At 33.8% G+C, this 26514-nt stretch overlaps 1 protein-coding gene across 2 annotated transcripts in view; it reads right to left on the bottom strand.

Annotated features, from left to right (window-relative positions):
* Positions 1-5857: 5857 nt before the first annotated feature.
* The window catches only part of LOC143225339 (putative ammonium transporter 1), a 42729-nt gene continuing 22072 nt past the window's right edge, over positions 5858-26514 (bottom strand). For both annotated transcript variants that reach the window (XM_076454559.1, XM_076454560.1), the window contains 6 exons: positions 25069-25305; positions 17498-17636; positions 14377-14471; positions 13754-13880; positions 13551-13658; positions 5858-8444 (listed from right to left, as the gene is read on the bottom strand). In XM_076454559.1, the coding sequence (XP_076310674.1) occupies positions 8302-8444; positions 13551-13658; positions 13754-13880; positions 14377-14471; positions 17498-17636; positions 25069-25305 (849 nt within the window). In that variant the 3' untranslated portion in view covers positions 5858-8301. The remainder of the gene's footprint in view (positions 8445-13550; positions 13659-13753; positions 13881-14376; positions 14472-17497; positions 17637-25068; positions 25306-26514) is intronic.

Below are 26514 nucleotides of genomic sequence, written 5' to 3'. Positions count from 1 at the left end.
TTTTGAAAAAGTGTATGGTGTCAGCTACAGGAACGTTGGCACATCTCAAGATACGTAGGTTTCTCGTGCCAGAAGATCAGGCTAGTATTTCCAAACATGTTTGGAATTCTGGTAAACTAATGACTGAAATGCTGACACAAATAGAATTCTTCCAAACGTCTAATCCATCAGTTTCACAGGCCATCCAGTCATCGACCCCAATACTTAGTTTCTATACAATATCCAATCAATCAGTCTCCAAAGTTTTCTTTTCGAAACAAATGGGTTGCTTGTTATGAAATTCGTTTTTAGATTAATCTTATAATAACAACCAGACAGATGGTCAACATCTAGTTTTTTTGGTTAATTTTATAACAACAGTTCGACATGTGGTCGACATCCGTTTGTACACAAGCCCTACTTGTTGTCTGTTTGTTCTTTAGGTTTGTTCAAAACTACTCGAGGATGTCTGTACCATTAGTCCCTAACTATAAAGTAGTAGATTGCAGAGAAATCAATTATTCAAAATCACCTGCTGCCAACTCTTGGGCTGCTCTTTTATTAATGAATTGTGAGATTGACCGTCGTATTATAATGTCCTCAAGGATTGTCACTCAAATATCCTAATCACGAGGCCAAGCCTTGTCAGGAAAATAAATAAACTTAGCGCTTGGTGAGGTATAGAATCTTGGACTTTCGCATGATTCTCATCTCTAAAGAATTCCAAGAATAGGTTTTCAGTTTGTGATCATTTTTTGCTCTGAAGGAAGATAATTGGGTACTCTCCTTGTGATATTAACTTTGACGTATTACATAGATGTCAGATTGGTCAGTCTTGGACTTATATGAATGGTTGATGTTGTTTTTAGTATGAAATTCGGTTTAAAATGTAAAAATACGTTTTGAGAAATATTTCCGAAATTTTAGTACCTAAATACACAAATATTTTCAAGGCTGGATAAAATAACATTGTTGATCAGTAGATGGCGACACTTTAAGAAATAATTAATAATTTATTTGAAGAATGATATGGCATTTTAAATGAATAAAAGGAAAGAAAAATTATACTTTGTGATTAATGCATGTAATAGAAGTTAAAAAGTTACCACTTTAGACCCACTTGTTCTGTGACAGAAATAGTTTCTTGTTAAAAGCTAAAACGTCGACATCATAAGGTTCGTTTTACGTGTAAGAAATGACTTCCTGCTAGAAGTTAAAGCATCATCACGTAAGACCAGTTCTACTGGTCAGAAATATCGTTTTGAACATTGTAATAGAAAACGTTTTTGTTCACAGCAACAGATGCAAAAAGCTTAAATTTTATGGTTTCAGAACAGATAATATTATATTCTTATTTCAAAACATTTAAGTTTATAAATTATTTTATGTTCCTCAAAATAGATCGTGATTTTAGAAACGTGGCAAAAAGATCAAATTTCAAACTTCGTATACAACCAGTAGAATGTTGGGCAACATTAAGCACACTTGGCGATGGTCCAAATGTCGAATGGAGGAATATGCCAAGAAAAATCTTTCTGTTCATGCCAATAATTGTCAAAAGTAAATAGCAGAAAACCAAACTAATAACTTCAGTAGATGACATGTCCACTAGGAATACTTTTCTTCACAGGACGCCATTTAATAATAATCGTACTAAATGATATAAAATGGAAAGTTCGTGAGCTAAATTTTAACACTTCTATTGACCTAAATTATCCCGAGTGTCAGTAAGGTGGTTAATATTAAAACGAAGTTATCTTTCATATTGATTTAGTTACTCTCCCAGGTACGTTCCTTTGAAAGTGTATTGTTAAGGGCAGCGGAGGGGACGGTTACCAAGAGGCTCTTAATTTCAATCAAACTCACAAAAATCTTATCCACTGTCAACTGCTCGACAATCCAACTATGTATTACTACCTATTTCTGCTGTGTTGTTTCACCAACTGTAGTTTACTACCTATTTCTGCTGTGTTGTTTCACCAACTGTAGTTTACTACCTATTTCTACTGAATTGTTTCACTGACAAGTGATACATACTTCTCTTTTCAGTAGCGGTACTTCTGAGCTGTCCCATTGTGTCGACAAAGTAAGGGGTAGACATTCCAAATTTACCATGAATTAGATGACAGTAAAATAAAATGAAACCGAACGTGTTTACACACGAGAGGACGCAGATAGCTTTAGAACCAATGGGTATTTAGTTCGTTAAAAGTTATTGTTTTAGTTACAGAATGACGTAATCTCAAAAAATTAATAAAATTAGAAATCTTTACGTTTTATAGCAGACCTAAAAAAGTAACGAGTAGAACGTGAGAGTTTGTTTTAATTGTTAGTTATTAAATACAGGTTGAAAATAACGCGTGGCCAAGCTTAAAACTAAGATTTTGACTTAATGTTTGCGTTTTTCAGAATTCCATCATTGGAGGTGGGAACCATTTTGAAAATGTGCTAAGAAATTAGACAAACGCAATACAGAAATTTTCGGTTTACAAGACTTGGCGGTAAAGTTGCACAACTCGTAATCTGCGGGTTGTGGAAATAAAACTCTTCAGCGAATACCATCGTCCTTTCAGTTATGAGGGCAGTATAATGTGACGATTAATCCCACTATTCGTTGATATAGAGTAGCGAACGGGATTACGGTGGGTGATATTAATTAGATGCCTTCCCTCTAGGCTCATATTTGAAAGTCATGGACGGCTATAAGACCATATCTCTCGAGTACCATTTTACGAAAAAACAACAAATGATTCTACAAACATAATAATTTTCAAATGATATTCTAACACTTTTATGATATAATTTTTATATTCATCGTAAGCAAGCACATAAAATAAGAAGAGATTTCCAGCCCCTGATACTATCTCGATATTTTGTCTATTTATTATTGATTTTCTAATAGTTCCAAAGCGATGAAATGAGTTAATGAGAACATACTGTCAAAACATATTCTGGAAAATTATAGTTATTATTTTTAGAAAATGTCATCAAATTACTGTGGTAACGCTATCTGTACGTCAAAAACAGCAAACTTATGTACACAAATCGGAGATAAGAAGAAATTTAATGTTAGCGTTTGAGAATTTTTGCACTGGCCGACATTTTTAGATTTAAAAAAAAAAAAAAAAAAGTTTTATCTTAGTAATTTCTGAACTTGTTGATATATGTTAATATTAAACAGACGTAAAAAAGGTGCGAGTTTCAACTAATTGTCTTTTCTCAGTATTATCACGTGCTCTCGACTTTTCTGTAACTATGGTTTTATCTTTCTCGCATGACATTCGGAAAACATTTTGTTCTAATGTTAAAACACAACACATTATCGTTTGAATATGTGTTGTTTCATAACTCAAGTTTTGTATGTTCATTTTTGGATACTTAAGTGAAACTACATGATAACTTGGGCTATGCTAATCAAGTGGTAGGATTTGAACGTCGCTTTTATAATGTATTTAAAGTCCCAAAGTACGAACAGGAAAGAAAGCCTAGTCAGATCCTGCATGGCCAGGTGGTTAAGGCACTCTACTCGCAATCTAAGGGTGGTGAGTTCGAATCCCCATTACATCAAACTTGTTCGCCCTTTCAACTGTGTGGGCGAACAGTTGGCGCTGGGTGGTGATGACTAACTGCCTTTCCTCTTGTTTTACACATCTTAATTAGGGACGGCTACCATAGATAGCCTGCACGTAGTTTTGCGTGAAATTCCAAACAAAGTCATTATAGAGTGACTTTCAATCCCATTAGTTGTTGGTAGATAGTAGCTCAAGAATTGGCTATAGGTGGTTCTTTTGTTAAGCAAAAAGTTATACAGTAGACTATTTGAACTGTGTCCATCATGAGTATGGAAACCAGATTTTTAGAGTTATAAGCTCTCTGACTTACGGTTTCGTCACTAGGGGACTGTTGAATTATCGAAAATAGGTAGAAATTAAGTTATTATATTTTATTAACTTTACTTCTTAAATAGTGTAAACGTCACCGTGCGCGTAGAAACTATATTTGATGTGTGTGGCTTGTTTATCTGTATTTCGTTATTCCTTAAACAATGAGCAACGATTTATAATAACCGTCTGTTTTTTAAGTTGATTTGAGCACTTTCAAAATATTTTAAATGTTTCCTGCAGTGCGACGACACCTGCAAACGAAATTAGTAACTTGTTTTGAATTTAGCGCAAAGCTACACGAGGGCTATCTGCGCTAGCCATCCCTAATTTAGCAGTGTAAGACTAGAGGGAAGGCAACTAGTCATCACCACCCACCGTCAACTCTTGGGCAACTCTTTTTTGGGTCATTGATGACCGAAGAAGGTCGAAACGTTGTTCGCTCCTCTACATAAAAAAAAATGTTCTCAACCCAAACCAAACGTTTTTACATATATATTTCTCTAAAAGTGGGTTTTCTCGTCATCACTGTTTGTTTAGTTATTGAATTAAACTACTCGAACGCCATCTGCACTGCAAGTCCCTAAATTTCATGCGATAAACTAGCAAGAAGGAAGGCAGCCACCCAACATCACCTATAGCCAATTCTTGAGCTACTATCTACCAACAACTAATGGGATTGAAAGTCACTCTATAATGACTGAAAGAGAGAGTATGTTCAGGAGCGGGTTTCGATCCCATGACCCTCAGGTTTCGAGTCGATTTTTAAATCAGTGAACGGACAGAAGCTGTATGGTTGAAAGTGGTATGGATTATTTCAAGAAATGAGGGAACGATGGTCTAAGAGTTGACAATAGGTTACAGGTGAAAATACCTGTTATAGTCTCACAATAACTTTGCTTTTTTCTGTGTGTGTTTGTGTTAGTATTCTTTATCCATTGTTGGCTAGTTTGATTACAGTAATTTTTGTTACGGTAACTGAAAATTGTCCGACGATTTCAAGGTCCACCTTGTTTTAAGATTTTTACCCAAAGGAGTTAAGAACACTTGGCAAATTTCCAATTTTTTATAGTCTTTTGACTTAAAGGTTTAAGTACTTTATCAGAAACAAAAACGGACCTATTGACACGTAAACTGTTCCATCTCCTAAAGTGCACTAAAACTATTAAAGAAAAAAACGAAAAACATCAAAGCTAGCCCTTATCATTCATATACGTAATCTTATTTAAATTTACTCTGTCTGCAGAAAAATAATAGAAATGATTATGAGCAAAACATCGCCAAAAATATCAAGGTTTTATCCTTTGAAATTGTTTTAAAAACTGTTTTACTTGAAAGATGGAAAGACACCTGTCGTCGGTTATTCTATAAAAGAAACTATTCTCTGGAAAGCATCTTTTCTGAAGAAGACAGTTAAAAATTATGATTGGCGAAATTTTGTCAAAAATGTGTGTATGTGTGTGTCTTGTTTTCTTATTGCAAAGCTACATCGGGTTATCTGCTGTGTCCACCGAGGGGAATCGAACTCCTGATTTTAGCTTTGTAAGTTCGTAGACTTACCGCTATCCTAGCGGGGGATATTGTCAAATCTAAATATTGTGAGAAAAATGTTTTTTGAAACAGTAAATATTGTGTGTTTTGATAAAAGACAAAATCTTGAAACTTCTTCAGAGTATTGTGATAAAAACACAAAGATTGAAACATAAAAAGATTAAAGAAAATGTCTAAAATTGAAATTAAAATATTTTATAAAACAAGCCATTTATAGAAAGCTTAAGTCGGCTGCATCTTTCCAACACAAAAATATTATAAACTAGAGAAAGTAACCGGCTTTGCACGGGTTACTAGGCTAATATGTTTTAACAACTGCATAAAATTTGTCACGAAAGTAAAAACATGGACCTGATTTTAAACATAAATAGTTTCTGAATTAAGGTATTTTCTGTTATGTTGTCAACGTTTTTCATAACGAACAAACCTCTTTACTCAGCGTAGACTCTAAATTAGAAAACCAGAAATACTTTTTAATTTTATAGTTTATACATTTCATTTTATACTTTCAGTAAATATACTAACAACTATATTATGTTATATTTTTATTGCTAAGCCATTGATTGAATGTATTGTTACCAAAATACGATGGCTTTTCTATATATTAGAAATTGTTACATAAGGAAACACTTCTTCTTTATGTGGTGTTTTCGCTAGCTTGACTCATTAAAAAGATGCGCTCGCGTGCACGCACATTGTTAAGTTAAGTAGTACTCGGGTGCACACTCTCGGGGTCCACTTAGTACGGTTACCAAATTTCAAGTTTCTATGTTCTTTTTTTTTCTTGGAACTATGGTAGTAACATTTCTTTTTAAGCGTTTTTCGTTGGCTTGCCTCATAAAATGAAGCGCAAGCACATGAACAAGTAATAATACTCACATGCACACTCTCAGGGTCCATTTGGTATGGGTTCAAAATTTTAAATATCTTGGTACTTTCCTCTTGGAATTATGACCCACACAAACCCACAGACACTCCTTTTTATTATCATAGATTATGATAAAAATATGATTATGCATTTGAAATTTTTAAAAATGATTATTTAAAAAAAAATTAGGGTCTATTTCAATGTAAAAGTAAAGGATTATAAAACACAAAACAACTCTCACTCACCAGAACTAGTTGTACACGTGACATTATTAAACCTTCAATTCTGATAAAGGATTAAAAGACTCACAATATTTGACAATAAGTTCAACTTTTGCTTTGTGTTGGTTATGTAAACTGGTATCAACCAAAAGTTTGGGAGAGTTTTGCTAGAAACCAGTAGAATTGGGCGGTGCTGCTTTTACCCATATTATAAGCTCATTCCAATCTGTGAATAAGGCAGTAAGAACCTAATTAATGTGGGGGTGAAGAACAGTCGATGATGTTGAACAATAGACAGTTCGATTTAATAAAGGAAAAGTTTTTAACAGCATTTGAAAACAACTGTAAACACTAAGATTTGCAGCTAGCGAGGGAACACGAATTTGTAAATAAAAATATACTTAGAAAGACTATAATGGATTTTTCCTCTCAGAAAACAATATTCTGGTTCGACGAAATATCGATATTTATCAACTTATCTGACACACATGATAAGCAGAGCACAGATTGCTTATTGTATAGCTTTGTGCTTAACTACAACCAAACCAAACAGTTCATAACTATTCTCCTACATCTGATTTATAGTCTGTCAGAATTTGACGTCTGGAGAGCGAAAGTCTTCATTTTCAAACAATTAGAAACTTTTATGGTATGATATGTTTATTGTATAGAACATTATTTTCAGTACAACTAACTAGGATAAACTGCACAGCTTTCTATAAAACATTTCCATTTTACCAGTTTTACTAATTCTATACACTATTATCTGGAGTACACTTTCAATCCTGTTTTACAAAGTATCAACACAACCAGTTTAGTTCTATTACTTGTCCTGCTGTACTGGCCTCAGCTCCCTAATTATCATTTCGTTAAATGCATTATATAAAACTACCTAAAATAATTATCACGATCTGCATAAATGGATGGAAATACAATTATTTAATCAATACATGGATATAATTCTAGTTATTAACTGAGTAAATTGTAGTCTTTCATGATGAGTTAACAAGTCTTAATGGCAACATATGTTCATCTGGGTAAAGATTTAAACATTTTTAGCTTCAAGTATACATACATATAAGTTTGATGCAGTAATAATCTGAATAGTGAAATAACCTTAGAGTAATAATCTGAATAGAGAAATAATCTTACAGTAATAATATAAATAGAGAAATAATATTACAACAATAATGTAAATAGAGAAATAATCTTACAGTAACAATGTGAATAGAGAAATAATCTAAAAGCAATCATCTGAGGCTTAAAATGAGTGAATACCAAAGATATATCTTGATAACTCTGCACATGTGTGTAGTTCAACATTTGGAAATACTGGATATCAATGATTAATAAAAAGAAACAGTTTTATCCGAGGTATAAGACGGAAGAATAGAGAGAGTTGTAATAAACCCTTGGTTAAAATCTAATAAGTTCAGTGGCAGATTTAAGATACTTGGACCCAGAAGAAGGTTTAATATAAGTTTTAAGATACGAAGATGCGATAAAAGGTGTAATCTAAGATTTAAAACATTTTGATTCACAGGAAGAGGTAATATAAGCTTTATGTTATCTGAACTCACAAGAAGGTTCAGTCTAAGAGTTGAGATATACGGGCCCACAAGAAGGTTTAAGGTATCTAGCTCTATACGAAGGTTTAATATAATGTTTAAAATATCTAGATCTATGAGAAAATTTAAAATACCTGGATGCACAAGAAAGTGTAATCAAAGATTTAAGTTCTATGGAAACAGAAATGTAACAAAGTCAAAGCAGCAGAACTGTTTTAACTAAACGTTTAGGTTTACAGGTGTGTTGCGGAATATGTGTCAGGTATAAATGCCAAGTTTGTCGACTCGGAGATCAGTCTAAATCGGCCATTGATGCCTGTAGGCGTCTTAACCATCCTGCCAGATTCACCATTAAAACTCATGTTTGGAGGAAGATCTGTGTAAAAAAATATAAATATTTTCCGTACTCAGAATAATAAAATAAAAACAGTTTCTTTTATACATTTTAGTATCGTGAACTTGTAAGTTGGTCATTTTAATGTTTACCATGTCAGTTCTTTTTCTCTATATTTTATTCTATTTATTCCTAAAACCTCACTTTGAAAACTGACTAACCTGCACAACGTTAAGCCTTGGCTCCAAGCCAACTTGAATATTTCAATTGCCATTAATTATAAAAATAGGAACTAAACTAACAAAGCAAATTTTGAATCATAATTTTTGAATGGCGATGCCAGGATTAGCTGACATAAGGTAACTATGTGTATCAGTATTTTCATTTTAAGATCAAACAAGGCTTAAAGATACATACACAATAAATGTTACTGGGTTTGCTAGAGCATTTGGTTTTACACACATGTTAAAATAATTCTTATACGTGAAGAAACTGTTTGAAGATATGTTTCAGACTTGGATTCTAAAAAAATTACTATAGTTTATTATTCCTTATCTCTACCCAGCAATAACCTAATCTATATGAAAAATCATACGAGATATTACTAAGATAAATGCTTGTTTTGGTAGGTGAACTAGGGGAGTAACAAAAGTTAATTAGGATAAATGTATGGATGGACTAAAACACGCTACCAGCTCACCTCTGCCATATGTAGACCCTAATATAGTCATTTCACAACGTTAGAAACGCAATAATTAATCTTAAATCAGAGTCTCAGTGATTATACATCAATAACCCGAGTGAAACAGATTATATATATCAAGTGAAGTGGGTAAGATACACCAAGTAAAACAGGTAATATAATCCAAGTGAAGTGGGTAAGATACACCAAGTAAAACAGGTAATATATACCAAGTGAAGTGGGTAAGATACACCAAGTAAAACAGGTAAGATATACCAAGTGAAGTGGGTAAGATACACCAAGTAAAACAGGTAAGATATACCAAGTGAAGTGGGTAAGATACACCAAGTAAAACAGGTAAGATATACCAAGTGAAGTGGGTAAGATACACCAAGTAAAACAGGTAAGATATACCAAGTGAAGTGGGTAAGATACACCAAGTAAAACAGGTAAGATATACCAAGTGAAGTGGGTAAGATACATCAAGTAAAACAGGTAAGATATACCAAGTGAAGTGGGTAAGATACACCAAGTAAAACACGTAAGATATACCAAGTGAAGTGGGTAAGATACACCAAGTAAAACAGGTAAGATATACCAAGTGAAGTGGGTAAGATACACCAAGTAAAACAGGTAAGATATACCAAGTGAAGTGGGTAAGATACACCAAGTAAAACAGGTAAGATATACCAAGTGAAGTGGGTAAGATACACCAAGTAAAACAGGTAAGATACACCAAGTGAAGTGGGTAAGATACATCAAGTACGGTTCGGTTTGTTTGTTTTATTCCCCGTCTTAAAAACGATATCTTCTGTCACGTTATAGTTAGTTACGTTTCTAAAAGTTTAAAACGATTATTTTTTCGCCACCTTCAGTGATAATTAAAATACATTTTCTCAGATAAGGAAAGGTAGAAAGTGTAGATGTATCTAACTGTTATTGATGGTGGTGTTTCTGTGGTGTAAAGCCATATAATGAGCTATCTCCGCTTTGTAAATCGCATGGGATCAAGCTTCCAAAACTCCTGTTGGAGGTGGGCTGCTACCAAACTAACAATACATTATAACAGTTTATTAACATTTAAGTTACATTATAATCACCCATCAGTATTAACAGTACTTTCTAGACGTTAAAATCCAGGGTACGACGACCAGAGAGAAAAACAAAGCAAGTATTCACATTTGTCAGACACATAGCAATGACCAGTCAACAATGACGAGAAAACTCAGTGATGTCGAGAAACCCACTTGTTGAGAAATTTATATGCAAAAACGGCTCGTTTGGGTTGAGAAAATATTTTACTTTCTTTGTGAACCTGACGATGACCGAAGAATGTCGAAACGTTGTTCGCTCTTCTATGTAAAATATTTTCTCAACCCAAACGAGCCGTTTTTGCATATAAATGACGAGAAAACTGTTACCGTTTCTTTAAAACTGGATAATAATCGATGATTAAAGAACGAAAAATGATTTATGAAATGGAAGTGAAACCAGCATCATCTTATATTAATTTCAGATGTTTTGTTTGAAATTAAGGAAGTTGATCTACATACAACAAGAGAAAAAAAGTGAAGCCTTAGTGATTAAATTATAATGAACCACGTCAAGTGATGACTTGGTTCCCCACTATCTGAGTAATTTTAATAAATATAAATATAAGTTATAAATAAATAACCACAGTTATTTTTGTTTCTGTAAATTCCACTAAATCAGAGTTATTATATTTACTTTCAACTTTGTTATCAATCAACACAAAATAAAGGGTTTCTCAAAGTCTGCCCCACCCTATTGGCACAGCGGCATGTCTGCAGACTTATCTTAGTAATATCTGGGTTTCAATACCTGGGGCTGGGCAGAGTACAGATAGTCCATTGTGTAGCTTTCTACTTATTTCCAAACGCAGTATTCATTACTTCAAAGTTAGGGGCGAGAGAACAACGTTTCGACCTTCCTAGGTCATCTTCAGGTTAAGAAAGAGAGAGTTTATTTTTTAACCTGAAGGTGACCTAGGAAGGTCGAAAACTTGTTCTCTATTCATTAATAAAAGTGTTAATACCCATACCAGCTAACAGCTTTGTCATAAAAATTCATTTGTTAGATTAGATCTCTAACAGTATAGATCCTTATTGGAAAATTAAATTATAATGTATACTGTGTTTTAGAAATCTGGACCTATAATTAAAATACACAATTTATCGTTAATTTATTAATTATTCAAGTTGCATGCCATTAACAGCCATGCAGACATAAATTCTCGGTATATAGTGCCACCAGGGTATCTTATTTCCTGAAATGTGTACAACTGCATTAACATGAGAACCGTGGCTGGTGAATAATATATTCTTTTTTCTTATGGAACTCTGTACATGCAGCACTATCTTAAATTACGGGTTCGAATCCCCACCGTCACGCCAAACATACTCGTCCTTTCAACCATGGGGGAGTTATAATGTTACGGTTAATCCCACTATTCTTTGGTAAAATTCAAAATAAACCAAACAACAATAAACCAGGCCAAACCTTACTTTGAAACATGTTACTGTGTCAGTAAGTTGATCCTCCCATATACTTTAAAACTTGCAACCTACAAATAAAGCGTTGAGAATAACCAACGTTATCAGTAACATTCAGGCCCTGTAAACTAAACTTCGTGTGTTACAAAATTATTCACAGAGTTAATTTTTAATTCTCACCTTACTTTTATATAATAACTTAATGATAATTTAGTAAGTAAGTGTTTTATAAAAAAACTTGTTACTTTTACAGGAAATTTGAAATAACCTTCTCAGGTCGACCTTGAAACAACTTGCTGGATTTTCCGAAATAGTTCTAAAGAACATGAGCAAGAAGTTATAATTTTTCAGTTTAAAATACAATTTGTTGAGTTGACTTTTATACTATGTACAATTTCATACTCAATATGCCAGAATCAAGGGTTTGATTTCCATAGTGTCACCCCTTGTTTCAGCTTTTGACAAAAAAATACACTGTTCTCGCATATTCGAAGAAAATTTCAAATTTGTTAATAATTGTTTTTAGTTTAATTATTTCACTACTAAAGCGTGCGTGTATAATTTATGTTTTAATCAAAATAAACTGATGAAGAAATAGAAAAGAAGGGAAAATACTGATGCTGTTTGTTTCAGTTTAATAAATACTTATAAATGCATGTAACATATACTCTTACAGTGTATAAGTGTATTACGAAATTCTCGCCTGTTCTCTAAATTTATAGAAGATTCTCGAGAGTAAGAATCAACAATGTATATGTGTACGTAAATACCAGTACTGTTGGGCCAACTGAATTTTCGTGAATCCCGCCTAATTAGAACAAAAGTAGTCATCGCAACATGAGGGGAGATAGCTTTAATAATATTGTTGGTTTGCTACATTCAATATAATATAAACCTCGGAAGCTATAATTCTGACAAACACTTATGAATCGGAAAATTAAAGATAATTGACCAGAAATGGTTGTATATATGTCGAACATTACAAACCGTTTAACTTCAAAGAATTAACTTTAGGTGTTAGTAGTTCGTATAACTTCCATGAAAATTCTCAAGTGGGAGCAGCGAGAGACAGTACCCGTTAAGTACACTGTACCGATATTAACATAAATTTATTCATTTGTCGTGAATGGTCGATAAAATATTCAATTCCAGACCAGATATTGTTTGTAAGTTTGTAAAATCCCCCGCTGGTGCAGCAGTAAGTCTACAGATTTATAACGCTAAAATCAGAGGTTCAATTTCCCTCGGTGAACTCAGCAGATAGCCGGATGTGGCTTTGTTATAAGTTCACATACACACACAAGATTGTAAAAGTCTTGCATGAAAACCATTATTTGTAATAACTGTTATTATAAACTGTATCATTGTTTGTATATTAAAATATATTCATGTTACAAAGAAAACTGTGTGTATCAATCTTGTTGGCAAACATAATAAATTTGATACATATCGACATTCTATTAACTTCTAAATTAAAATTTCCTTCTATTTTGAAATCGTAATACGTAACGTAATAAATCGGAAGCTCTTCCGAGATAAATTATAATACGTAACAGTATATTTGATAAGCTTGAATTAATTTATCTTTGAATATATTCTAATTTAATTAATTTTAATATTTATGTAAGGCTTGTTTGTAGTTAAACATAAAGCTACCCAATGGGCTCTCACTGGCATCAAAATCCTGTTTCTAACGTTTCTAAGTCCGCTGTTCCAGTGAGGGGCGTTTATATAAGGATTGTATTTTACGGTTAAACATTTTCAAAAATACATACCTAATGCAGTTTATTTATGTTGTATTTGAACATATTTATTAAATAATTAACTCTGAAGAGACATCTTCGTTTAGCTTTGCCCTATACAGAAAATAACAACCAACAATAACGACAATCTCACTTCTCTCAGCTTTCGCCGGTTCGTGAGAAGTGGGTGACAGTTAATAACCATACTTACTGACTTTAGCGCCATCTGTGTTCGGCAGATGGTAACGCTGGCTATACTGTTCTTCTTCCCAGCTGGGACCAGGATAAGCGGGTTCTCCGTGCTTGATGATGTCCAGACCTGTGTGAAGGTAGAAGTATAGAAACTGTATAAAGCACATGTGTAGCTACATAACCTACTTTTACGGTTTTACTTTTGAAAAACAGTAAACCTACCTTTTATCTCCGTTTCTGAATCCACACGAAACATATGAAATTTTTTTAGAAGTCCAAACATAATGAATGACAGAAGTGCACTCCAACCAATGATTGCCACCATTCCTGCGATGTTCCACGCAAGACCCTATAATAAAAAACAAAGTAAAGCATAATATGTTATTAAGTGCTTTTAATAAGAAATTCTGTTCACACAAGACCCTGTAATTAAAAAAGCAAAATGGAATATTTTAATACCACGTAACAAGTTTAATAGAGAAATACATATTCGCTCAAAACTCTCTAATAAAAAACGTGGAATATTTGAGAACTAAACCACATTTTATGGTCTTATAGAAAAACGATTACGCCAAACCTAAACATTAATCTCTGTAGATGCTGCTTCGAGAAAAAATATATACAAAATACTTTGCTCTTTGGCCTACACCAATACAATATATCCTTCCTTCCATGAATTTTTATAATGTGTAAATAATATTTAGTGTTTACTTCCAATCAATCGTACTAAATCAAAATACATGTAGCTCGTTTTTTATTTGTAGCTGTTTTATTTAGATGATGGTAAGACAAGTCAGTTAAAAGTGAAAGTTGTTTAAATGATTTTGAGTAAGACAGTAACTTACCATTAAGGCGTCTGTGCTACTCTCGAACACAATTCCCTTATGGCGTCTGAAGAGTGGTGCAGCGATAAGGCCCCATAAGCCGCCTCCAAAGTGAACTAAGTAACGTAGCAACATGTTGTGTTAACAGACGCTACTTTACTCATTATGGAAGCATAAATTCTTAATTTCCTAATAACTGTGTTTAATTTAATCATTTTGATACCGAAGTGTGTGTGTAATTATAATAATACTTAAATCACAAGCAAAGTAATAAAGAAATATAAAAAAGGGGAAGCTAATTTATTTTTAAATATATTTTAATTAATTTACAAACAGTGTATTTTATGTAAGTAAATTCTGAAAAAAAAATGTTACTTAATTTCGGCTACTTATGTTTAATTAAAAACTGTTAATTAGACGAAAAATATCGTGTAATGAAGAAGGAACACTGAAGTCACAAAACCGATTGAAAATAATAAAGAAACGAGTTTAAGGTTTTTATACATAGGTGGCAGCAGTAAATTTAAAGATTAAACGCTACGATCAATGGTTCGATTCCTCGCAATTAGTTCAAAATGTAGATTTGCACTCAGAATAAATATACACATGGTAATTCGTAACTCTCAGAACAAAATGACGTAATAGTTTTTTTTAACTGTCTAACGTCACAAAAAATAACTTTGTTATTCTATTTTATTGTTGAGGAGAATTTGCATGTTTGTTTGGAATTTCGCGCAAAGCTACACTAGGACTATCCGCGCTAGCTGTCCCTAATTTAGCAGTGAATGGAATTTAAATGAAAGACCGACTTTTACGATTTTACTATATTTTCATTTTGTATGTGAGGGACTATTTCACAGGTCACTATCGATTAATTAAAAACATTCAATATAGCTGTAAATAGATAAACAACAAAATTCGAAATGTGTTGTTTATGTACACGTGACACTATTTTTGCAGAAATAATTTCACAGTTTTATTGCAAAGATGTCTCTTTCTTCTTCCTGGTAACTCAGAATGTCTTCTTTGACTTTAGTTATGATAAAGTATAATGAATGCCTTGTTTTCTTACCAGACCCAGGATACGTAAAGCTCCTGGTAACCAGGGTAATATCTCCACACCAGAACCTCCCCGCTGATTAGTCAACACAGAGCTTTCAACTCGCGAACCAGAAATTTTAAATTATTCATAAGTTTGTTTATTTGTTTTTGAATTTCGCGCAAAACTACACGAGGGCTATCTGCGCTAGCCGTCCATAATTTAGCAATGTGAGACTAGAGGGAAGGCAACTATTCATCGCCACCCACCGCCACTCTTAGGCTACTCTTTTACCAATGAATAGTGAGATTAGCCATTACCTTATAACGCCTCCACAGCTGTAAGGGCAAGCATGTTTAATATCAAGGAGATTCGAATTCGCGACCATCAGATACGAGTCGAATATCCTAACCACCTGGTCATGCCGATCCATTAATCGTACGTATCTAGTATACTAGGGGTATCTGATAAAACACCTCAGAAAATCAAACAAATAAATACAATAAAAAACGATATTTGTCCAATAGACACTGGAAGTAGTTATTCAGTTTACAAACTGTAGATAATTTTATGACCCCATTGCCTTGGAAATATTACTCTGAAGAAAAAAATACACACATTTTGTCCTTTAGTGGTACGTTAGTTTTTACAATTCCATACGAAATATTAGCAACTCTTACAGACCTTTAACATAGTTCTGTTTATGGGAATAATAGCAGAAAATGTACAGTATATTAGTTTACTCATTACAATACTAAAAATGAAACCTCCGAGAAATACAGATTTTAACACAACTAAAAATAAACACAGGTAAACAGAAGTCCTAAGTATAACCCGTTAATCTGCTAGAAAATATATTTTATCTTGCTGTCACTCCGGTCTGTTATCTGAAAGAACTGTCTACTTGACGGTGCAAATTTATTTGTTGTTTGTTTGTTTGTTTTTTGAATTTCGCACAAAGCTACTCGAGGGCTATCTGTGCTAGCCGTCCCTAATTTAGCAGTGTAAGACTAGAGGGAAGGCAGCTAGTCATCACCACCCACCGCCAACTCTTGAGCTACTCTTTTACCAATGAAAAGAGGGATTGACCGTAACATTATAACGCCCCCACGGCTGGGAGGGCGAGCATGTTTGGCGCGAAGCGGACGCGAACCCGCGACCCTCGGATTACGAGTCGCGCGCCTTACGCGCTTGGCCATGCCGGGCCAATTTATTTGTTGAATTTCGTACCTAGCCACTAGGCGTGGGCTAGTTGCGCTAGCCATCTCTAATTTAGAAGTGGTGGATTAGAGGGAAGACAACTCTTGGGCTACCCTTAACCAATATATAGTGGAACTGACTGTCACATTATATTACCCTCAAGGCTGAAAGATGAGTTTGTTGGGTGACAGGATTCGATCCCGCGACCCGCTTATTGCAAGTTGATCGCTCCAACCTTCAGACCCTGCTAGGTATCTTATTATGTGTTCTATAACTTTTAGTTTTATGTACCTAATATACAAGATATCTCCTCTACCCATCAATCTAGATATTTATTTCGTCGTTTTATCTGGGACAAATATTTTACCTGTTTTTGTCATGATACCCGTTCTAACTGTATGCCAACATATCTCTTCTACCTAAAACCTGGTTCATCATTTTATTTATTAACCAGAACCGGTATAAGTTATACCTACTAGCTACTATAACTATTTTAACTGCAAGTCAACATACTTCTAACTAAAACCTGGTTCATCATTTTATTTATTAACCAGAACCGGTATAAGTTATACCTACTAGCTACTATAACTATTTTAACTGCAAGTCAACATACTTCTAACTAAAACCTGGTTCATCATTTTATTTATTAACCAGAACCGGTATAAGTTATACCTACTAGCTACTATAACTATTCTAACTGCAAGCCAACATATCTGTTCTATCTAAAACCCGAATACTTTTTTATTTACTAAACAGAAGCAGTATACCTATATTCTCTGTGCGTGTCACCATGACAGCTGTCTTACCTGTAACCCTGTACAATTTATCTGTAATCTGTACTAACAAGTAGTCAATACGATGATCTCTGGATGTTAAACATGAGGGTATTTTTTGTCTACTAACCTGCTACAGCATCGAGAGGGTCATCGATTTTCATGCCAATAATAACAACATGAATACAGAAGAACAGTAAACCACCAACAGTTCCAACAACAGCAGCCCCCCAGGGATAAAACTCATCACAGCCAGCACATGTTGAAACCTACGGAGAAAACACAAGTGAGGTTAGCTTCAAGCCTACAGCCGAGAGGCAAAAATGTAGTTATCATTACAGTTATACAACAACCTTTAGTAAAAGATGATGATTAAGAAATAAAACACATTTTTATTAAGTTCATAATACAATTAATTCTTTCTACTAAACTAAATAAAGAAGCAAAATGCATACACTTGACTAGAGAGCTTAAATGAAAGTATCGAAACGAGTTCCATATGTTAATAGAGTAAATTATCGTTTATGTTAATACAGTGGAATATTGTTGTTGTTAATACAGTAAATTATCGTTTATGTTAATACAGTGGAATATTGTTGTTGTTAATACAGTAAATTATCGTTTATGTTAATACAGTGGAATATTGTTGTTGTTAATACAGTAAATTATCGTTTATGCTAATGCAGTGAAATGTTATTAATACAGTAAACTATCGTTGTTCTTAATGCGGAGAAATGTTGTTGCTAATACAGTAAACTATCATTGTTGTTAATGCAGTGAAATGTTGTTGTTGCTAATACAATAAACTATCGTTGTTGTTACTACAGTGAAATGTTGTTGTTATTAATGCAGTGAAATGTTGTTGTTGCTAATAGAGTAAACTATTGTTTATGTTAAAACAGTAAAACACTGGTATTGCTACTAATATAGCACAACATGTCAAAAGATTTAAGAGAAACGATATTAATATAACGAGGTTTTTAAATGATGTAAGTCCAAAGCACAAAACACTTGTAAGACAAATAGTCATAACTTTAACCACAGTTGTGGAAAAACACTTGGAAGACAGAGTAAGTCAATCTGGATTGATACTCTCATACACAAAGTGGATGCTGTGATCGTAAAAGAGAACCCTTCAACCCAAGAAAAACAAGATTTTGAATTTATTAAAGGTTATACGACTTAGATCAACAATCCAAAGTAACATTTTTAGAAAAGATAGTCAAAGAAACTTCAAGTGGCAACAATCCTGTTTAACTACATGGTTATCATACCTGGTGCAATGTGTCTTACACAGTGAGAAGGTGAAAACTGTTGTCTTATCAGGTTATACTATTCAGAAAAGATAGTTTAGTTATTCTACTATATCGTTAAAAGTATAAAATTTTGCTTAACTTAAAAGCGTTGGAACGAGCATTAACCTGTTAATTAATAACATCATAAGAATGATAATTATATATTCATATTATTAAAGATATCGAATAATTTGCAAAAATCTGAACTGTGGTAGTGTGCACTCTAGGTTTTTATATAATTTGTGGGAAATAAAATAATAAATGGGAACAAAACTTGAGAGCGTCAAAACTGAAATGAAGGTTAATTAACACGGAGAGTTCAATAAAACACCGAACAAAGGCCTAAGGCTATTAAAATATTAGAAACAATATAAAAATGTGTTGGTTTGTCTTTAATTTCAGGCAAAGCTACATGAGGGCTCTCTGCCCTAGCCGTCCCTAATTTAGCAGTGTAAGACTAGAGCAGGGGTGGGCAATTCCATGGTTACTGGCCACATGAAGCCAGTGGATAGCACAGTTGTGGCCAGCTCGAGTTTAGGAATCAACTTTTTCCATCATTTATGTTTTATCGCAAATTTGGGAATGATCAACTGCACTGCCTCACGTCATCGCTAATGTCGCGCGCTTCAACACTGCCACAGACTCCACCCATTTTGTAACGTCAGTCTGGTTAAGATTTTTGTTATCGAGTGTGCGTTGTTTTGCATGCGTTTTCAAACATATTTTTATTGTGCAACTTTCAAGTATTTAAATATATTTTGTTTTTAATCCCCTAATATGGATAAGTACATACTTTGAAAACGAAATAATCCAAATGATTGTGAAAATGAAGACAATTTAATTGATTCTGGCATTACTGCCGAAAAGAGAATGGCACGTGAATGGAAAAACGTGACACGAGAATTTAAGGAAAGCTGGAAGTTGAAATTTGCAGTGGTTAAAGCAAATAATAAGCCAGTGTGTCTTTTGTGTTACAAAGTTTTTAGGAATGATAAAGTATACACTATACAACCTTAAGCAACACTTTAACAATTTTCACAACGAATTTTATGTAAAATTTCCAGCTAATAATAAAAATAGTAAGAATGAAATTAGCCGTCTGAAAGAATAATTTCCTAAACTAAAGGGAGGCCTAAAAAGATTTTTACCATCGATAGAACTAGTTGCGTCATAAAGTAGCTTGGATTCTAGCTCAAAAAAAAGAAATAATTGTATGATGCTGAACTGGTAAAAGAAATATTGCGGTCATTGAAACTCTGATGGAGAATTACGATTAGAACAATCGTACACAGAATGCTAAAGTTGGCGAAAGACATAGAAAATCAGTTGCTTGAACAACTAAAAGACTGTTTGTATTTTTCTTTACCACTAGGTGAGTCAACAGATGTTAGTGACACTGTACATTTGATATTTTGGGTTCGATATGTAACTTCAGATCTTCAAGTGAGGGAATAAATGCTTGGCCTTGTGAATTACGAAATCGAACATGTACCACAGCCAAATGATCCAAACAAAATGGCTGAAAATGCCAAATGGTTGGTAATTAAAAAACATCGAGGGATTAGGAACGCATAACGTGTGGAACAACACAATAATCATACTTCTAAATGAACCTTCTTTTCTGTATGCCAAAAAAGGTGCTTTTTATGGAGTTTAAAGTGAACTTTATAAGACCTTCTCAAGGACAATCTGTCCAAATGCCTGGAAATTTATTAAAGAGGTCATTGTGACCAGATCGGAGTTTTATAACAGACCTAAGGTGAGCACGTGAGCTGCTTCGATCATTTTTTAAGCACAAAAAGGGCTACCGAAATTGTACCATACCAAGACTGAAGATAAATACATAAATCATAGAAGATGGAATTCATCTAGAGCACAGTCATTGGTGTAGGACATTTCGAGAGATCCCAGACCTATCTATGGTTTGTCCCTACATCTTCTAATCTTCCCGTTAAATTCTGTTGTTCCCACAAAAATGTAATTTCCCACACCAATGTATTCACTCTATACTAGCGTAAACAATTTATAACTTGCTTTGTCCAATCATGTAGCAGGTTCGAATCCCCATCACACCAAACATGCTCGCCCTTTCAGCCGTGGGGGCGTTATAATGTGACGGCCAATCTCACTATTCATAGGTAAAAGAGAAGCCCAAGAGTTGGCGATAGGTGGTGATGACCAGCTGCATTCCCTCTAGTTTTACACTGCTAAATTAGGGAAAGCAAGCGCAGATAGCCCTCGTGTAGCTTTACGCGAAATTCAAATCAAACCAAACAAACCAAAACCAATCATGCCTAAACTTTATAACTATTCTGCCCAATCGTGTTTGAGCTTTATAACTGCTCTGTCCAATTATCTCTAAATTTTATAATCAGCTCTGCCAACTTATGTGTAATCTTCGTAGAGTTTTATTCCTAGTTGTTCAGGTATTTGAAATCTCGAAAGTTTAGGGACAAAGGGCTATATTAATTATATTTAAAATAGTTCGTTTGTAATAAACCAAAGTAGCACTGTGTCCCCTACTGTCAACTGGGTGAAATCAAATCTCCGGATTTCAGCGATGTTAAGGCTGTGCGCTTAACGCCTTCCCACAAGGAGACTTCTGATAAAGAGAATGAAAATCGAGTAAGAAGTCAAACCTTGAGAAGTAATATTCGTAAACAGTGTTTTTTAACCTTTTTTTGTTTTCCTAAAAACACCACTACACATAATTTACAATTTCCACGACACTCTTAACGTTTTACAGCCTAGTTAAAAGTGGCGTAGCCAAAAAGGGGGTTACACAGGTACCCCAAACATGTCCCACGTAAAATAAAACTTGGAAACCTTCATTTTACCAGTAGTAAACATAAATAACTTTTTCAAATATGCGATGTACCAGTTTATGTATTTATTACAATATTTTGTTAAAGCCTTGCGGAGGTTGAGAAATATTATTATTGAAGTATGGTAATTTTAAAGTCAATATAAACCTTAAAAGATGGTAGTTTTAAAGCAAATATAAATCTTAAAGTGTGGTAGTTTTAAAGCCAATATAAACCTATGCTTGGATGGGCAACATATATAAAATAAACAAGTACATTGTTTATGGGTGAGACTCCTCAAAATATAAGTTTAAACTCTTTTGTTTTTTATTATAAAAGTTCTAAAACTTAAAATAATTATCTGCTCTCGACATTTAATAGGCGATAATTGTTTATTGAAACAGATAAACTAAATACAATGTTCTACACTGTTTGGATTTCGATTCAGAATGCTATGTTTGTACTGGTTAGGTTTTGGTAATATACAAGGTTGTTATTGTTTCTTGAATTCAAATCTTATAGAGCTTTATAAGTACTTTATTAATGTGCATATAAATGAAAATACGAGAAGTGTAATTTCGCCCCATCTTGAACCACGCCAATTTCTAGGAGTTTATGACCGCTGTCATTCGATGGAATCGTTAAAGAATTTGTTCTTATTTTAATGCCTTCAAATCAGGGATTTGATTAATATGCACAACCCAGTGCAATAAAGGTTCTCAAAACCTGACATCAGTACAGAGCTGTCACTGATGTGAAATATGAATTAACATTTCAACTCTTCCGTGTCTCTACCATTTACAGTTTCAAAATGGCCGTTGTTATATGCACCTGCACTGAAAGTCTGGTCCACGTTTATTCTTTGTATCTGTCGTGGGATGGAGATTGGCCAGAAATGTACTGATTATATTATAATTGTTCAACTGTCATTCTTTGTATCATTACATCATATTTTAAATTAACGACTAATTATTAGTAACAACAAACTGCCTGTTTCAAACCAGTGATATGAATGCATAATTGATTATGTTCGATTACTTTATTATGCATTACTATAAGTGATGAAATTCTATCCTACGATAGAGGCAACTATTCAAGTATTGTAACATAAACCTTTTATTGTATATGCCCTTAAATGGTCTTTAAAAATCAATATTTTTTGTTATTCGAATGTCTGTATATAACGTGAAGTTGACGTAAATGTTGTTTTTGTATTTGAAACACGCGATTGAATTTCCCCATTTCTAAAACTTAATAGTATGCTACAACTTTGACAGAGCTGTGTTGGAAACTGGTCCAAAATAAACACCGCTACTACATAGGCTAACAGACTAGTGCTACAAGAAAGAAACTTGGATAATAGCCAAGTTCCTATCAGCACAGCTTCTTCTTATCGAAATCAGTACCATGGAAAAACACGCAAGCACGCAACGCTTTACTACATGTAACGATTCAAGAAAGAAAACTCCATAATAGTAAGCCTAACATATACACAAGGTCCACATATATGTGGTAACTGTAGGAGAATGGGCAATATCACGAGATCCAGTCAACTTTGTATCTTAATTTCTGAACAAATTAACTGATCAGGACTGAGAAGTAACGAGGTAATGAGTATATCTAACTTAATATGCATCTGCTATTTATAATTATTAGAATGCATTGATAAATTAGTTGAGTATTACCGATCTGAGCGACATTTTCGGTCGTCATCCCAATAATATCTCACGACAGTTTAGAAAACTTATTGTTAATTTTAATCTAGTTACTGAGCTAATGATGCAAAACAATTACAGTGAAAATATGTGAAAAAAAATGAGAATGGTAAATACGTGAACAATTTAACCAATGAAACAAAAATAGTGTAATAAAACTAACTTGTCATATATACGTGAAATGACATTATCATAAGCTTCTAAAAAAGGCGCACACGACCATATCATTAAAGACAACTACACAAGACATAGACTTAATATCTGTGATAACAAATACATTATATATATTTTTATTACTTATAATTTGTCTATTACAGACTAAGAATCAGAGAGATGTAAATAACATGTTTTGGGGTGTTTAGGTTTACACGATAAGCACTTCCAAAACCAGCTTTATTGGCCGAAATCCCAACAATATTTCCACACTAGTGATATAAATAACTCTACTGAATAGAAACTATTTATAACAAGGAAGATGCGAAACTACCAGCTATATGGGTCTGTTTGTGGTCAGTTTTGTTGAATATACCAGGTATATGGATTTGTTTGTGGACAGTTTTGAGCTTGTGTTATACTCCAGATTGAATTATTCAGTGTTAACTCCATAGCAAGTCTGATCGTTTTTTTAATGACAAAGACACAAGATAGGGAAAACCTCAGCATAACACTAAGCAGGTTATATACAAGATTTCATTACATTCGATGAACGTATAAAACAAAAAATTATCGTTAACCTAACGGAACACAACCCATCATAATAAATAGCAACATAATCACAAACCTAAAATTCAACACATCAAAAGATTTGATTTGGTTTGAATTTCGCTCGAAGTTGAGCTAGCCGTCCGTAATTTGGTAGTAAAAGACTAGATGAAAGCCAGCTAGTTAACACCACCCATTACCAACTCTTGGGCAACTCTTTTACCAATGAACAATAGGTTTGACCCTCTCATTATAACGTCCTCACGGTTGTAAACAGCGAGCATGTTTGTTGACGAGGATTTGAACGCTTGACCTGATGGTTTTGAGTGGAGATCTCTAACCATCAGGCCATCAATAAATAAAGAGTTCATTAATTATAACCAAAGTTATAAAAATAGAGCATTGGTATGTTACACTTCTGCTATTGCGCTAAAGCTAAGCAAGTGTATAAAAACAAGCTTTCGGCTGACAAGATCACAAGATTCTGTTGAATTCCTAATTACCCTTAAATTCTAAGCGCTAATCAGTTTGGTTTGTTTGTTTGTTTGTTTTTGAATTTCGCACAAAGCTACTCGAGGACAACCTGTGCTAGCCGTCCCTAATTTAGTAGTGTAAGACTAGAGGGAAGGCAGCTAGTCATCACCACCCACCGCCAACTCTTGGGCTACTCTTTTACCAACGAATAGTGAGAAAGCTAAAAATAAAGCGCACTTGGGAATTCGAAAGATGCATGTGACTGACAATCCAAAACTCGTTTTTAACGAACAAAGTTTAGTTAATTTCCCTCCCCCGCAAACAAACTTCATTTTCTCAAGTGTAGTTTGTTTTTAATTTCGCACAAAACTACACGAGAGCTATCTGTGCTAGCCGTCCTTAATTTAGCAATGTAAGACTAAAGGTAAGGCAGCTAGTCATCACCACCTACCGCCAACTCTTACGCTACTCTTTTACCAACAAATAGTGGGATTGACTGTCACATTATAACGCCCCACAGCTGAAAACGGGAGCATGTTTGGTGTGACAGGTATTCGAACCTGCTGCCCTCAGATTACGAGACGAGCGTCCTAACCATCTGGCCATGCCAGGCCTTCCTTAAATGTATGCAAATAGTTATATTCTTATGACGGCACTGAGTATTCTAATCAAAACATTTCTTAGAAATTCTTACGCTTTATTAATACCTACCATACCAGCTAAAGCACCGTTAAGGGAAAACAGTAAGCTCCACTGTCGAGGTTTACCGAAAGCTCCTAGTTTATAAGTTGTCAAATTAATTATTCCACCGAAACTTCCACCAATGATAGTGTTGGCCACTACCCTCGCTATAACATCAGCATCTTCTTGATGGGTAATGTGGCCCTGTGATCCACCATTGAATGCCAGGAATCCAAAAAGCAGTATAAAACCACCTAAAGCAGTAAGCTGAAAGAAATAGATGAATTGAAATACTAGTATGTTTAGTGGAACATAAACCAAGACGGAAAATAATAAATAAAGTATAAATATCTGTGCTAACGCATTTATAATTTATGCCTTAAATAATATCTTTTTTTTCAAGTTTCCTTTTTATAGACACTTTTTGGTATGTTTGTAATGATTAAAATATATATACACGGTTTGTCTACTGTTGGACAGAAACATTCCCAACGGGTTATCTGTGTTCTAACTACTACGGGTATCGAAAACCAAATTTTAGCGCTGTAAGTCTGAGTTGCATATAAGTTAATCTTAGTTCATTAATAAAAAAAAAAATTGTACAGTTTTTAAAATTAACGTCGATTGAAAATCCATTTGTAAATAGCGTTAAAAAAAACTAAAATACCCAGTTTGACTTAAGAAATTCGAACCATATTTCTTTGATTCTAAAATACAATCAACCATTATATGTTATATTCTGAAATATTCCCAGCAACCAGAAATTAGCTTTTGTTTTTCCTTTTGGATGTGCTGGTCCTTTAATAAACTTCGAAAGAGAAAAGATTTTAACATTTAAGCTTAACAAAGTAATAAAGAAGTGGGTTGAAGGGGGAATTTGCCTCTTTCAGATATAAAAAGAAAATGCGCTGTTGGAAAACGTGTAAATCTTGAATTTTGATGGTAACTAGGTCTCTTTTATACACCCTTTATTAGATATATCTTTACCTAAGTGTGTATAATTGTATGTGGAGGGTGCGCATATATATTATACCTCTATAATATTTTGGCATAATTTCACTGGGTAAATCCACTGGCATGGATAACCGGGTATACCCTTGAAGAAATGGATTTAATCGTCGTTTCTAATTAATTAAAATCTAATTTTAATTGAGGATTTTAATTATTTGACGCTTGAAAACGTATCTGGTGACGTAATAAATTATGAACAATGTATTTTGAGCCAATAATTAACTACCATAATTTGTTTAATCACTTTCTTACAAACTTGACCCTATGTACCCTTTATTAGATATAATTATTTGCATATGCAAAATATGTTTTTCATATTTAAAATAACAACCCTGCGGCTAAGGGGATGAATATATTCAGCTGTGTAATTCGATCTCGCGACTCACAGATTTCGAGTAACATTTCTTAACCACCAGGCCACACACTGCTTCTCAATATTCTGTTATACACATTTCACGAGGGTTG

This window comes from Tachypleus tridentatus, chromosome 9 (assembly GCF_004210375.1).
Source record: "Tachypleus tridentatus isolate NWPU-2018 chromosome 9, ASM421037v1, whole genome shotgun sequence".
NCBI classification, from domain to species: Eukaryota; Metazoa; Arthropoda; class Merostomata; order Xiphosura; family Limulidae; genus Tachypleus; species Tachypleus tridentatus.
This window is presented reverse-complemented; position numbering and strand designations above follow the sequence as displayed.